The 15,807-nt window shown below is 55.2% G+C and overlaps 1 protein-coding gene across 7 annotated transcripts in view; it reads right to left on the bottom strand.

The window, feature by feature from the left end:
- Nucleotides 1-3,863: 3,863 nt before the first annotated feature.
- Nucleotides 3,864-15,807, bottom strand: part of PHC2 (polyhomeotic homolog 2) — a 116,576-nt gene continuing 104,632 nt past the window's right edge. For all 7 annotated transcript variants that reach the window (XM_004591602.2, XM_036494419.2, XM_058678582.1 and 4 more), the window contains 6 exons: nt 14,390-14,592; nt 12,722-12,851; nt 11,986-12,100; nt 10,842-10,983; nt 8,700-8,976; nt 3,864-5,179 (listed from right to left, as the gene is read on the bottom strand). In XM_004591602.2, coding sequence (XP_004591659.2) covers nt 5,025-5,179; nt 8,700-8,976; nt 10,842-10,983; nt 11,986-12,100; nt 12,722-12,851; nt 14,390-14,592 — 1,022 coding nt within the window. In that variant the 3' untranslated portion in view covers nt 3,864-5,024. The remainder of the gene's footprint in view (nt 5,180-8,699; nt 8,977-10,841; nt 10,984-11,985; nt 12,101-12,721; nt 12,852-14,389; nt 14,593-15,807) is intronic.

The following is a 15,807-nucleotide window of genomic DNA, read 5'->3' on the forward strand; positions in this document are numbered from 1 at the left end:
CAACGGCTGGGGATACACTGATCTAAAGCCACGAGTTTCTTCCAGGTCTCCCACGCAGGTGCAGGGTCCTAAATGTTTGGGTTGTCCTCAACTACTTTCCCAGGCACAAGCAGGGAACTAGATGGGAAGTGGGGCTGCCAGGATTAGAACCAGTGCCCATATGGGATTTCAGCCATGTGCAAGGCAAGGACTTGAGGTACTAAGCTACAGTGCTGGACCCAGCGATAGTCTTCTTAAGTTGCAAGAACCACTGGGTCAGACTGGTGGGGCATGTCTGTTATTGTAAAGCCCATACAGCTTCTATAGACTAGGCAAAATTGGTCTCTGAAAGTTCTCCCACCTAACAGTGACACTGTAATTGGCAAGAAGGCACATGTATCCTTTCAGATGCTCCAGTCACATCACAGGTCACCTTCCACAGGTACGGCTGGAAGCTGTGCCTCAGGTCATGGGCAGGCAAGCAGTGAAGTCAAGCCCAGATGCTGGCCACCCATGGAACAGCTTGATCTGAAAGGCACCAGGCACTTGAAATTCCACCCAGTTCTGTTTGCTTTGTGGAGTCCTAGACCCCACCCCAGTGAAATGGGGTGCACACACCAGTTACCCGGGATGGCATGAAAGCCAAAGCGGACCCAATAATGACAGTTCTGTGAAGCTGACATCAAGTAGTGCCAATCCAGTGACTGCCCTGCTGTGCAAATGTACATATGCATGCATTGTATCTATGGACACCTGTTGTATCCCTGTTTGCATATGGCACACATGCATAGCCATGTGGTACTCATGTATCCATGTACATGTCATGCTACATCCCATAAATACGTATGTGGATGGTCACTGTGGGGCACAGAGAGGTCCCAAACCTGGGGTGGTGCAGGCTCCCCTGTTGCACCTAGGAATGTCAATCATCTACCTGGAAAGACTGTTGGATGATGGGAAGAAAAACCTGCCCAACCAAGAAGATGCAGCAGTTACGAGCAGCTTCTCAGATTGCAGACCGCACTGCAGCAGCCTCTGGCTGTTCTGCCCCCACCCACTGCACCCCAGCCAAGCAGTGCATTTGACCCACCCGCTCCCACAGCCCTGCTGAGTCTTTTCAGTGCCTGTGACACTGGCCTCCACCGCCTGCTCTCTGAGAGGCTTTGGTGGTTCCTCCAACCGGGGAAGCTAACCTCCAGCAGGCAGCCCAACAAGCACGGGCAGCACACCTGGGTGAGTCCACACCTGCCTCTGGCCTACGGTTCACTCTCACTGCTCATCCTCAGCAGAGCCATTTCCCCCCTGTACCCCACTTTCGGAGTGTTCTGATGAGTGGGACAGTCACCTTGTGAGGGGGGTGGGTTTAGTCCTCTGGCCCCAAAACAGAAGTGCCAAGTTTCTCTCTGTGATGTCCCTGGTAGACTTCCAGCCTGGGAAACCTGGCCGTTCAGCAGAACTCTTACCTATAATCCTGTCCTCAGCCTCATCTCTTCTGTCACATCGTTAAGGAAATCCTGTGTGTTTCATATGTTCTCTGCTATGTTTGTGAAGTTATGGCTGCTTAGGAAATTTGTCTTTCTTTTCTTTTTTTTTTTCAAGATTTACTTATTTGAAAGTCAGTGTTACTCAGAGATATCTTCCATTTGTTGGTTCACTCTCCTAAAGGCCACAGCAGCCAGGGTTGGGTCAGGCTGAAGCCAGGAACCAGCAGCTTCTTCTATGTTCCCTACTTGGTGCAGGTGACCAAGGACTTGGGTCATCCCCGGGTGCTTTCCCAGGCTATTAGCAGGGAGCTAGACTTGAAGTAGAGCAGCGGGGACTCAAACTGGCACCCATAGGGATATCAACTGCTTAACCCACTATGCTACAATGCTGGCTTGTGAAGCAAAGTTGCAGCAGGATTAAGACTGTGATCCTAAGCACAGCCCAGAGGCCCTGCAGGTTGCTGGATTCCCCATCTCAGCTGGGCCAGGGTCCATCGGGTGTGGCAGGCTGGCAGAGCAGAGTTCTTAGTAGACACAGAGACCACATTCTCTGGCATCACTGCTTCCTCTGGATCCATGTCTTGGTCCTTGATCCTCCTGTTGCTTGGATGGCTGGCCTAATCCTGGTTGCCTTCCCTTCCTGTCCAGATTCACGGTGGTCTGACTCTGTTGCCATACTTAGAAAATATTAACATGGAGCCCGGTGCGGTGGCCTAGCGGATAAAGTCTTTGCCTTGAATGCGCCAGGATCCCATATGGGTGCCGATTCTAATCCCGGCAGCTCCACTTCCCATCCAGCTCCCTGCTTGTGGCCTGGGAAAGCAGTCGAGGACGGCCCAAAACCTTGGGACTCTGCACTCGTGTGGGAAGACCTGGAGGAAGTTCCTGGCTTCAGATCAGCTCAGCTCCAGCCGTTGCAGCCACTTGGGGGATGAATCTTCGGACGGAAGATCTTCCTCTCTGTCTCTCCTCCTCTCTGTATATCTGACTTTGCAATAAAAATAAATCATAAAAAAAATATTAACATGCCTGTCACCTGGTATCCCTATCCTGTTCTGGGCTCCCATAGGTCAGGTCCCAGCAAGTAGACCCTGGCCTGCCACTTAGGATGATGGTTCCCATGTACCAAACAACCGGAGCTCTAGAAACTCTCGTGGTTCCAATCTGGCTGGAAGGGTTTCAAACACTGAGCCCCTGGCTGGCCTGGATTGACCACCAGGTCACATCCCACCTGGTGGTGAGGGACATCTGGGGACGGCCGATCAGTGCTGTGCTCACCGGCAGCGGTGAGGGACATCTGGCGATGGTGTATCAGCGGTGTGCTCACCGACAGCTATGACTACAAGGTGGGGATAAAATCAAGAGGCAGTCAACGGTGTCAGCTCTGAACAAAATCAGATGAAGCCGAGACATTATGAAGGGAGGGCTCTTGTGCATGACTGCCTGGGAAGAATTCAGTCTGTCCCCTCCAGAACACAGCAAACCCACTTCTTCAGTGTTAACGTGACTCCTGCAGCAGGAAGGTCCTCCAGATGAGGCCAGCTACCGACCCCTGTATGACTAGGTAGACTTTTCTGGAGTGGCTCACCTTCTGTTCCTCCCACTGCTGGATCCCTGCAGCCAGGACTCTGGCACAGCCTAGGGCTGTCCGACATGACGCAGCTACAGGTGGTAAGACCTTTACCCAAAAGCTAAAGAGCCGCCTGTCATTGCAGATCCTTCGGGAACCTGGAGGCCTCCACCTCTTGCAGATCCCAGCCCTCTGTGAATGGACCAGCTGCCTTGTCTTCTCTCTCCTCTGACATTATCGTGCCTAATATCCCCTTTAGAGATTCCTAATTGATATCGGCAGGGTCGGTTCTTCACCATACCTGATTTCTAGTCAGGGCTTGGCTCATGGAGGCTTACAGTCAATACCAGTAGGGCTGGCTGCAGCCACCTCACCCAGCCCAGGCTCTCACACTTCGTAGGTACCTTAGGCTTGGCCCGGAAGGCCCTTTCTCCTTTATGCAGTGTTGGCTAGCTCCCCCTGTGCCCCCGCCCCTTTCAATCACTTCTGATTTCAGCCTCCAAAACAGGCTCAAGGAGTGTTCAATGCAGTACCCCTGGGCAGCTCCATTCACAGGTGTTGGAGGTACAGTGGGAGAGTCCATCCCAGCTGCTACTGGCTGAACATGTCTTCCAGGAGGGAATGGCTGGGAGGGGTTCCAAGCAAGACCGACTCCTGGAACCCGCTCTAGGAGGCAAATGTGAAGAGCAGAGGAAACAGGCTGGGTGTGCAGTGCTGGCCACAGCAGAGAGTGGGCCAGGGGTCCTCCCCACGGCAGAAGGAAGCAGGTGCTCACTCAGGAGCAGACAGGCAGGCGTGCGTCTCTTATGTGGAGAAAGGCACAGGCAAGATGGGGTTTTACAGATTTATTTTTAAAAAACAAAAGATTAAAAAAGTCCTTCATTTCCAACCCTCCCTGGGGGTGTGGGTGGGAAGAGAACAAGCTGAGGCGGATGCCCAGCCCCTTGCTGGAAGAGGCCCACCCCAACCCCAGGAGCCTTCTCTAAGGGACAGGACACTTGCCTCCAGCCCTGCCTCTTGTCTCCTCCTTAGGTAGCTCAAACTGCTGCTAGAGTTTACAAGCAAGGAAGTGTGGGAGTGGGAGGGCATGGCTGCCTGCTTCCCATCGACAGAGGTGCCCACCCACGCCGCAGCTCCTCGGTGAGCAGCACGCGGCCCTGGAGGCTCAGCCTCCTTAATGCTGTTTGGTGAGACAGCAGGGCAGTCTGAAGACGTCACAGTGTGGGGCGGGGCTTCCAAGGCCCCACTGAGTCTGACCTCTGTCTGCTCCCATGCCTGCCTCCACAGCGGGGCTGCCCCCTTCTCTGTCCCCATCCTAAGGCGGGGTGGAGTCCAGGACAAAGCACTAAGTGGCTGTTTGCTACAAAACACCTGGAGGTGCCAGAGGGCGCCCCTGGCCTCTCTCTCAGTTCAGGCTCCCACAGTCACACAGTCACACACACAGCGTTAAGGCGTCTGTGCCAGCAGGCATGGCCATTCTGGGCCCACAGCTCCCTGTCCCCCTGCAGGGGTGTGGGGAGCGCCCCCGCTGCCGCAGAAGCAGGCTGGAGGGGGAGAAGCTGGCATGGAGAAGAAAGCGGGGTTGGGGGTGGGGAAGGGAGGAAGAAAGGCAAGGGCGTTCAAGGCCCTGCCAGGCCTGCTGGTTGCCCTTGGAAGTAACCCAACCCAGGTTGGGAGCCCTGACCGTACGCCCCCTAGAAAATGGGGGACAGGGAGACGGGAAGAGAGTGGGGCTAGCGTCCTGGGACTTTGGAGGAAGCCAGTGCCATCATTATTTACAAAGCATAAGCCCCATCTTTTGTGCCGCCTACCTCTCTGTCCTTCCCACAGAAATGGAAGGCCCCTGAGAGCCACGGAGAGGGTGCCCAGACCCCCTCGCCAGCCATGCCCTTGGGGAGAGCCCTTCCTCCAACCGGCTCCCTTTCTGGGCCCCTCAGGAATGTCTGGCTCTCTGCTCGGCTGGAGGAGGAGCCCGGCCGTGTGGCACCACCCTAGGAGTCCTTGAGCATGCTGATGCGAGCGTAGATCTTTAGGGCCGGCCCCAGCTTGATGTTCATAGCACTCATCAGGTGGTCTTCCTTGAGCAGCAGCAGAGCCTGCCCGTCGATCTCCTGGGCACGGAACTCCTCAGCTATTTCCTGGCAGCCTGGGTGGGCAGCACCAAACACGACCGGTTAGCACATTCGCAGGCAGCAGCCACTGTGCACCATACACTGTGGTATCACGTCTAACCCTTGGGACCACCCTGCGAGGGCTACTCCTGGTGCCCGCCACCTACCCACACCCTGGCGCAGAACCCCCTCCACAACTCAGCAGGTGCTAGGGATGGGACAATAAAGGGTTTCTCCCTGAGGTCCCAGCACCTGTCACCTTTGCTCTTTGGACCAATTTGCTTTGGAGTCAGCTGGCCACCTGGGCAGGAGACACTCAGCCCCCCAGAGAGGTCTCCCACTGCTGACCGTCATACACTGCAGCCCTGGCTGCCATTTCTGCTGAGACTCACTTGGGTGCCAAGTCAGAAGTGTTCAGCTCAGCCACTGAAACTCCTGACAACACAGAACCCTTGCAGTTGCAAATGATGGCTGTTCAAAGCCACAAGGTTGTGGACTAATGTGAATCAGGACAATAGATTACACGTTTGGGTACCTGGAAAGAGAGGTGATGTTGTTTAAAAACAAATGAACAAACCAGAAACCTCTGTGAGTGAGGGCACAGCCTCGTAACTGGCTGGGCAAGAGCTGGCCGTAGAGTGTCCAGTCTCCTGGCCCCAAGGATGCTGCTGGAAGGCTCAGAGGAAGCAAGAGAACTGAGGCTGCAAAGTGCAAGCTGAGGACGGCGTCCGTCCCCCTGCTGGGAGTGGCCCAGGAGTGTGTTATGAAATGACACTATTGGGCAACTCCCCTGGTGGTTACAGCCAAGTTTCATACACCTAAGGAGCGGAGTGAGCCAGCCCAGAGGGCGTTCTGGTGGGGTGTGGCAGGTGTCACCTGGCTGCTCGCAGCTGCTCACGGTAAGTAAGGGAGGAACAAGAGAACGTAAACTACACGTTGCTCCACAGCCAGGAGGCAGCATGCAAAGGCTGGCAAGTGCCCAGACTCCCCAGATGCCAAATGCTGCCAATGCTAAGAGATGGTTTTTAAGCAGAGGGCAAATCTCTCCAGAGCATAGTCTGAGGGTGTGACTTAAATCTTCTGTTGAGACCTCAGAAAGATAAAAGGCAGCATCTTGGAGAATTGGTTCTTTAAAACAATACAAAACAACCACCACGAACTTCTTTGAGAAGATTTTCCATCTGCTGGTTGGTTCACTCCCCAGACTTGCCAAGTCAAGGAGAACTCAAGCTGGGTCTCCCTCTGGGATAGAGGGGCTTCCTGCTCTCAGTGCACATTAACAAGAAGCTGAGGTGGGTCAGAACTACAGCCAGGCCCTCCCAATACGGGCCATGGACACCACAGCTGAGGCATGGGGAGTGTTATGCAGCAGTGGTTAACAGCCCCAAATGCACTGGCCCTCAACCTCCCAAGAAGCCTGGGCAAAGAAAAGCTTACCTTGTTGCCAGTTTGGGGAGTGGTTTCTGTCTCATGGAAATTGACCCCAATCAGATCCACATGCAGCCCACTGGGACTGTTTTAAGTGGGCAGTATTGGCAGCAACATTGCTAGCTGGGACCCACAGGGTTCAAGGAGATAAACCAAGCAAAGCAGGCTGTGGAAATGACAGTCCCAGAAACCCAGGCTGCCTGTCACAGCGATGGAAGGACAGCTCAGGGTGGAATCGAGAGTGGGGAGGATCGTTCCTAGAACAAGCCAGGGGAATCGGCGACTCTCAGGGCTCCGAGCTTTTCCTTTCCCAGGTGGGGGGTGCAGTTAGAGTAGTTATCCTATGCCTCCATGCTCCACTCCAGGTCTGCACGGGGTCACAGCTCACACATCTTCAGAGTCAGACAAACCACGCTTGAGGAACTGGCTCCGGAGGGTCGCATCCATGCCCAGCCATGAACTAAATGACAAGGTCCTAGGCTTCCACCCCATGCTGTGACCCATGAGAGTCCTAGGACGGGTGAGGGGATCAGCATGGGGAGGCAAGCCAACCGCTGGGGGCCAGGACAGCCCACCTTCCACCAGCTCCCAGGCTCATGACCTTGTGAATTTCCTCCCACTGGGACTGGGGTGACCTGCATGGCCAGTGGGATACTGGAGAGGTGACAGCCCATGGCAGAGGCTGTACCATGCAGGGTACTTGGCTCTGCTCCCTGTGGGGAGCACCAGGCCCATCACCAGCACATGCCAGTGGATCCCTGCAGAAGCCCACCTGGAGACCACTGAGGCCAGATGCCAAAAGTTGGTCCCTACTTGGCATCACCTGAGGGAGGCACTTTGGAAGGGGAACCTGCAACCCAGGGAAGGCTGTCAGGGGACTCCAAGCTTGGCCAACACAACACAGAACCTTACAGGACTGCCTCTTCAACCCCTCCCCCTCAGCAACTGCTGTCACCACGTGGGGAGTGCCACAGCACCCAATACAGAGCCAGGACTTCAGTCTGTGCTCTCCAGAGACTGAGCGACACAGGCTGGCGGTGCCACCCACGCCTGGCTTGGTCACTGGGTAGGTGAGAGCAGCAGTGGCACCGTGGCCAGGTGGGGGAGTCCCACTGCAGGCACCTGGGAAGGGTACAAGGTCAGCCTCGCGCACTCCAGCTCTGGAGCCCAGCCCTCGCAGGCAAGTGCACCTGCTGTGCAGGGCTTACTGCAGCGTATGGACACACTCCACCCCTGGGGCTTGTCTCCTGCCTCTCAGCGGATGGCTGGCTGGCCGTTATCTCCCACCCTGGCCCAGAACAGCATGTCATTTGCCTTTGAACCTTCTTATTGATGATGCTCTCGTGGCAGATGGCCTCCATTCCCACCAAACCCCCCTCCTGACCTGCCCCAGGAGGGATGGGTCCGGGGGCACCTCATCTCTGCTTCCTCTCCCCATGCAGCAGTATGCCAGCAGCCATAGTGATTCACAGTGAAGGAGCGCTCTTCACGGTCAGTGTTCTGTTGCAGGCCCCGGTCTCCCAAGGATTAACTCCACAGCTTAGCTTGTTTCTCAGATGGTAACAGGATGGGCAATTTTGGCCTGATACATCTAGCCACTGGCTTAACCGCAAGTTCCTGCTTCCTATTTGTCAAGTTATCTACCAAGGGATTGGATAAAACTCAAGGGATTTAGGGTGGCCACTAGAGGATTGGATAAACACTGGGAGGAACTCAAGGGATTTAGGGTGGCCACTACTGGGAGGAACTCGAAGGATTTAGGGTGGCCATTTGAGGACTGGATAAACCCTGGGAGGAGCTAGGCAGAGTATAAAAGAAAGCCTGGAATTGCAATAAAGATCAATCTGTCATCGATCGGCATTCGGTGTACTGCGTGTTGCCTTGTGTTGTCTCACTGCGTTGTCTTTTTTGTAACCCTAGTCCCTCCGCTTGGCTCAGGGTACGTGGCGACGCGGGCGTTGCCAACATTCTGTGGTAAGACTCCTGTCTCAGGATGAAGTCGGCACCTCATCTTACTCCCTCTGCACCTGAGTCCCGAGGGGCCGAGGCCACCTCCTCCCTGCAGGTGCAGCGGAGGTCTCTCAGGCCTTCTCCTTCCTTGCAGCCACGGGCCGCCCAGCGCCTTACCTGGCAGAGAGCGGATGAATTCGTAGACGTCCTCTACGTTCCACTTGGTGGGCTCACTGGGGAGGAAGTGGTGTCCCATGCCCACCAGGTCCCGCATGTGCATGTCCGGGAGCTCCAGGTCCCTCTGGCCTTGCCGCCGGCGGGAGGTGGACGAGCTGGCCGAGATGGGGGACAAGGGCTCCTCGTAGCTTGAGTTATCTGAACAGCGGCTGGAGTCCTCCTGGCTGTGCGTCAGCTGCAAGGCGGCGGTGACTGACAGTGGCACTGTGCCTGTGGGCTGTGGGCAGACAGGGCTTCAGGTGGGGGCAGTGACGGGCAAAGGCGGTCCCTTTCCTGTCTGTTCCATGGCTGCCCATCAGTGGGTTCCCAGATAGTGGCAGTTTCTGACCCTGAGCAAAATTCACGCAAATCCAGGCTTTGCAGGATCTACTGCACTGCCCTGTAATTACTATCCTTCTAAATGTATTTTTAGGTTTATTATTAGGTAGGTAGGGAGAGAGAAACAGTGAGCAAGCACTGACTCCCTAAATGTCTGCAATGGCTGGGCCCGGGCCGGGTTGAAGCCGGGCGTGTAATGCAGGTCTCCACGTGGTTGGCAGGATCCGATTAACTGCACCATCACCACACAATGGTAGGAGGCTGGAGTCAGATGCCAGAAGCCAAAACTGACTTATTAATTAGAAATACAAAGTGTCAGAGAAAGAGGGAGAGGTTCATGGAGATCTTCTATCCATTCCAAATGCCTGCTGAAGCTGAGAGTCCGAGACTACCCTCACCTCTCATGTGAGCACCAGGGACCCAAGGACAATGGCAAGAAGCTGGACTGGGATGCAGAATTCAACAGGCACTGTGACATGGGATGCAGGTGCTCCACGCTGTGGCTCAACCTACTGTGTCACTAACTCCTCCCTTTAAAAAAATTATTTACTGCTTTTATCGGAAAGGCAGATTTATACAGAGGAAGAGCAACAGAGAGAAAGCTCTTCCATCCACTGGTACATTCCCTAGAGTGAACCAGAGCTGAGCCAATCCAAAGCCAGGAGCCAGGATCTTCCTCTGGGCCTCCCTACATGCAGAGGATGACTATTGGGCCATCCTCTACTGCTCTTTTAGGTCACAAGCAGGGAGCTGGACAGGAAGTTGAGCAGCTGGGACACTAACCGGTAATCGTATGGAATGTTGGAGCTTGCAGGTAGAGGATTAGCCAATTGAGCTACTGTGGCGGTCCCACAACACCCACCTTGTAGCCAGCATCCTAACTGTGGTGAGGAGGGAACGGTGGAGAGAGACAGACAGAGAGGAGGAGGGAGAGATCTCTCCACTGATTTACTCTTCAAATGCTCACAACAGCCTAGGCAATGCAGGTCTCAGTCAAGTTGCTACAAGCCCGCCCATGCCCCACTTACGGATAGCACAGACCTAAGTACCTGAGCCATCCTCTGCTGCTTCCAGGAGTGACAGCTACAAGCTGGACTAGAAGCAATGGTGGGAGCCAACGCTAGGCCTTCTGATGCAGAGTCAGTTCTGCCAGGAGTGGGGCTCCACGTCAGGGCTCCCTGCACCTCAGTGAGCTCTCAGAATCCCTTCAACGAGCCTGGAAGCAAAGCTGCTCATGCACCTGTCTTCTGAACCACAATTCCCATCAGATTCTTACAGACACTTTAGGGTGAAAACATCAATCATGGCCATCGGCCTGGTGCGCACTAGGCTGTGAGCTTCGGCAGGGCCCAAGGGAGCTCCGGGCAAGCGGCCCCTGCCAAAATACGCTTCTTGAGGGAACATTTTTGGGCCAGTAGAGACTTTCAAGAGCTCCACATCTTGATGCACAAGCAGGCCAAAGACAGGTAGAGGATGGACACACCTTCTCCCCAGCCCTGCAGGTAAGATGGGGGACCTCGAGAAGCATCTCCTGACAGGTCCATGGCAAAGCCGAAGGGGAAGGTGAGGATGAGAAAGGTCCCTGGGGAGAGTGAGGTACCTCAGAAACACTGGGTGCAAATGCAGGGACCCACTGAAGGCCCTGGGAGAGGCCTATCGGCCAGTCCTGGGAAGTGATCACACCAGAGCCTGTCCAGGCGTCAGCCACAGGTAAGGTGACGGGGACTCAGGGGAACAGTCCTCAGGCCCATGGGCATAGCTCACCTGCTTCTTGGTGTCCTTGGTGAGTGTTGGCAGACTGGCCTTGCTGGCTCGGCGACGGTTGTGGGTTGCGGTCCCAGCCTTCTGCAGCTTGCTGCGGTCTGAATGGAAGAGCCCCACACGCTTTGTGCAGCCCACGTTATACCTGTGGAAGATTGGGTGGTCAGGGCTGGCCCAGCAGACATAGGCCCCAGGAAGAGGCTGAGCCTCGCATTGGTTCAGATCCTAGTTCCATCATGTCCCATGGGCTGTGTGACTCCAGGCAGGTCACACGCTTCAAGTCTCAACTTCCTACTCTGGGGCTGGCAGTTGATAATCACTTTTCTCCAACTGGTCTCACTGTGACATGAGGCAACACCTGTCAACTACCTGGCGCAGGGGGATGGCGGTATGCACCCATGACTGACACTCGCCACCATGGACATGACCACGCCAGAACACTGCTGTCCCTTGTGCTGGAGGACAGTGGTTTGGCAATGTGTGCTGGAGATGCCCGGCTGCCTGCAGCGCACCCTCGGCAGCTGCAGGCTGGAAAGGACTGCAGCGTGCAGAGCACCTCTGTCCCACCCTGGCTTCTCTTCTCTCCTGGACACTTGAGGGGGTGGGGCTCTACTGCAACACAGACTCCTCAGGGCCTTGGAGTCATACGGGCCCAACCCCCAGTCTGACTGACTAGCTGTGCCCCCCTGGCTCTCATGTCCTGGCCTGTATGAAGTGGACAATATCAATAGCTGCCTTGCAGAGTGGCTTTGAGGACAAGACAATACACAGCATCCTACATTCCCTGGTACATGACAAGGTTTTTCTCTGCTCACCAGGCTGTTAAGTGACAGAAAAGCTTGCAAAGGGACACTGGGTGCAGAGTCTCAGGCAAAGCTTTTGGAGGGCAGGAAAAAGAGGGGGTGTCCTATGAGCCCTAGGAGGCCCATCTAGTTAAAGCCCATGTCCTTCCCAGGGCTCCACACTGCTCTCTCTGATCCATACTTAGGGCTCTGGTGTCCCAGGTTGGGTGGTGCTTCGAGGTAAGAGAAGGAAAGAGGGCTGGAGAGGCCTTTCTCTGGCCTCCTGCGGGAGGTAACTGCTGGAGGGACATGGGCCATGGGGGAAAGGGAAGGGATAGGGTAGCAGTGGAGCCAAGGTTACTCACCTCTTTGCACAAGCCATGGAACAGAAGCGCTTAGAACGTTTGAATTTGTAGGCAAAGTCCACCCGGCCACAGAGCTCACACTTGAGTTTGAGGGGAGTACCCTCCTCTTTGGATTCTGAAAAGGATGGAGACGGTTGAGTGTACAGCATAAGAGAGCCACAGCTCTACAGACACTTCCATTGGACCACCTGCTCTAGCCTGACTCGCCCTCACAGTCCCCCAGGTGTGACAGGCAGCAGCAGTCCAGCCTGGAAGATGCCAGTGTGGTGCTGTTTCTGAAGGGCTTTGTCCCAATTCAAGTGCCCAAAGGTGTCTGGTGGCAACTGTGTGCCCCTGGAAGAAAACCTCCCTGTCTGGCCTCAAGCGGAAGCAGATGCTCTGCGTGCTGCTCCCAGGTGTTTTCTAGAACTACGTGCCCTACTGTGACCTGTCCCGCTGGCCCAGCTCTCAAGTGCCCGGACCTAAGTTCCTGCACCCTGCATAGTCTGTGCCAGGCCATGGTGCAGCCTTAGGCTGGTCTCACAGCGCAGGCTCTAGGTGCCACCCATCCAGTTAATCCTACAACCTGCCAATGACATTCCTAGGGGGCACAAGTGGCTCCTGAATTCCTGAGGCTGGAGAGCAGGGGATATGTCTCCTATATCCTGCTGTCTGGGGCCAGAGGCTTAGGAGGGACTGGGGAGGTGTTCGGGAGAGGGGAATGTTTACCCGGCACACGGTTCAGGGAGACACGCACCTTGCAGGTAGGGCTCCTCCATCTCTGAGTCTGTGGTGGTGGTGTGATCCTGCTGGGGAAGTTTCTCAGGCAAGAACCCCTGGGCATACTTCTTCTTGAGATTCCCCACCAGCAGGGATGAGCGGCCCACCTGGTGCACGGGTGACACGGGGGCCGTGAGGGTCAGGGAGAGAGGCTCCCTCACCACGCAGTCACATCACAGTCACATGAACCAAGTACCCAGCAGAAGCCAGTCTCCCTCTTGCCTCCCCCACGCCACCACCCAAGCAGGCCCTACTCTGTGGTCTAGGCCGAGAGGCAAGACACGGGCACTCGAGTACAGGCATGGCTTCTATCCCAGGCCCCGAAGGCTCGGCAGGCTAGGAGATGACCTACTCTTCTAGGTGTCTTAGGGCACATGTCAGGTTTGCCACAGCGTAGAACAAACGCCAGGCCTTTTGCTCACACATTGCCAGGTGGCCCAGAGCTGGGGCTGGGGTACCCTGGAGGAGACTGAGCACCCTCTGTTGGCTTCTCATTCTCGCCCACCTCACTACTGCCCTTCCCAGACCAGGGGCACAGGCAGCCGCTTAGGGCAGCAGCAGAAGCTGACTCTGAGCATTAGGCAAATGCCACCTCACAGGTCCTCATTCTGTTGGCTCTGTCCAGGCAGCCCAGCAGCCAAAGACGTGCAGGCTGCCTCCGGGTGCTCTGTAATCTGCACCTGCCGGGGGGTGGGGTGCCCAGCTGTGTCTGGCGTTACTCCAGGAAAGGTGGGCAGGGCAGGGACGGAGCAGCCCTGCAACTGTGTATGGTTACAAAGCACAGCCTGCAGGCAAGGCAGGCAAGAGGTGACCTGTTGGCCTTTAGAAGGGTGGTTCAGCTGCAGGCTCAGCTCACAGTGAGTGCCCCAATGACTTCATCAAGTCTTTCCTGGGGCCAAGAATGGGCACAGGACAGATGGCATCCCTAGAAGGCAGGGCCTCTGGCGGCCAGGTAGCTGCCATCAGGAGAGCGCACATGCAGCTGGCTCTGGGCTCAGCACACCTGCAGAGCAGGACGGTTTGGCCTGGGGCCCCCCTAGCCCTGAGCTCTGTGTTCTTGTTTCCCAGGGAGCTGAGGCTTCTGGACAGACAGTGCATGGTGCCCTTCCCAAGGTGCTCCTGGAACACACCAATGCCGCTTAGGCGGCTCCGCTCACCAAAAGCAAGCTGCAGGCGCCAACCCTGAGCCGCATCCCTGTTCCAGCAATCCCTGGAGAAGTCTGCTCTGTGCCATTACTTTCTGCTCTCTATCTAGCTCAAGTTTTCCCATTCGGAAGTTTTGGCATTCACAACTCAAGAACATCTGATTTCACCAAGTCCCACATCTCTCACCAGTTCCATCAAGTGAGCTCCCTTCTAGCCAATGGGTCACAGGTCACCAGAGAGACACAGGTGAGTCTGTGGCAACCTCTTGCTAGGGCCCTGCCAATCATTACCGATCCCCAAGCCCCTTCTGAACCTTTGCAAACATACACAATTGTAGAAAGAAATGGCTCTGACATTCTTTTGGGGAGAGGGAATTAGCAAAGAACAAATTGTTTACATTTTCAGAAATGTTACATGGAAATGTAAAAATATTCTAATACACATCTAAGATATACTTAAAAAAATAAAAAAAAAAGAGGGGAAAAGAAGTAGTCCGTACCGGGAAAGGCTCCGCCCCCTCCTGGATCACAAACCCTTCGATAACATGCGTCAGGATTTGGGGTTTCACAATGGCCTGTGGTGGTTTATTCTCACCATTCTGGGGGGCAGTGCCGGCGATGCTGGAGGCAGAATTTCCGTTCCCTGAGGTCATGCCGGGGCTGCTGAGGTCGGTCAGTGCATGAACAATGCCCTGCCCTGTCTCTGCAGGAGGAGAGCAGAACAAAGTAGGCCGAGATCAGAACCACAGGCCAGGCCGAGATGGACTCTGGGTATGCCTGGCCTTTTCTGTGCAGTCAAAGGGCGATGCCAACCAGGCAGGCTCCTCCCCGACCATCTGTCTACAGGCGGCACAGTCTCTTGGTTACACCAGCCAGCATAAGGTTTGTCACTTCTGCCATGGTGCTGCCAGGCAGCCCACAGCCATCCATACAGCCCCCATCATGCTGGGAGCCTTGAGCCAGGCAGCCAGGATCCTGTCTCAATGGTATACAAACTTTGGGCAGCATGGATCTGGTCAAGCAAGGTACCAGTCAGCTTTAGGGTGAGAAGTTAGTACAACCAGATGAGAGGCTCAGCCAGGCTTACGCTTAGGGCATAATGGGAGTTGGAGGGAGAAGTTTCGCTAGTCTCTTGGGAGAGTCAAGCCCAGTGAACTATCAAAGCACTGAACTCCAGAAATGATTGCCAAGGGAACTTGGGGGCTGGATCTGAGTGAACACTACTGTATGGATGGAACGATTCCAAGGCGGGTTCCCTGGGCTCTCTCAAGAGCTGTACATGCGCATATTTCAGTTCTCCACCAAGGAAGCTGCCAGGCAAGGCTGCATCTTCCACACTGCTGCTACCACTCTGTTCTTACCATTTCTTACCCTGCTCTCAGCTCCACACCCAGTGTGATCCCCAACACATCAACTCTCCTCCCGCTCCCCCATTCTGCAGCCCCTTCCCAAGGCTCCTCTAGGGGCCTGATAGCTTTTCCCTACAAGACCCAGCAGAATGCTCCCAAAGGTGTGGCGTGGAACCTGGACATGGCCAAGCCTGGCTCGCAGGCCTCCTCTCCCCACCTCCAATGGCGGCACAGGCGGACTTGCCTCACTGCTTCAGGGGTGTGAGATTCAGGAAGACAAGAGTGAGGGCCGTAGACTGACCCCTCTGTGTGGCAAGAAGTCTTATCAAATACTAAGCCGAATCCAACAGTGTGCATGCAACAAGCACTTCAAAAATGACTTCAGTGCATTTATTAAGTGACTTTTGTACTACACTTTCTATGTGAAGATGCTTCTGTTCCAGGTTAAAGTTTTAAGCTCGTCCATGGAGAAAGAATTCATGTGCCTGATTGGGCAGCCTGCAGGAATCAAACATGACACATTGCACGGGAGGTTTACGACTGGGTCACAAGGGGCTTGGCCTCCTCAG

The sequence above is a fragment of the Ochotona princeps genome, chromosome 2, assembly GCF_030435755.1.
Source record: "Ochotona princeps isolate mOchPri1 chromosome 2, mOchPri1.hap1, whole genome shotgun sequence".
Classification (NCBI taxonomy): domain Eukaryota; kingdom Metazoa; phylum Chordata; class Mammalia; order Lagomorpha; family Ochotonidae; genus Ochotona; species Ochotona princeps.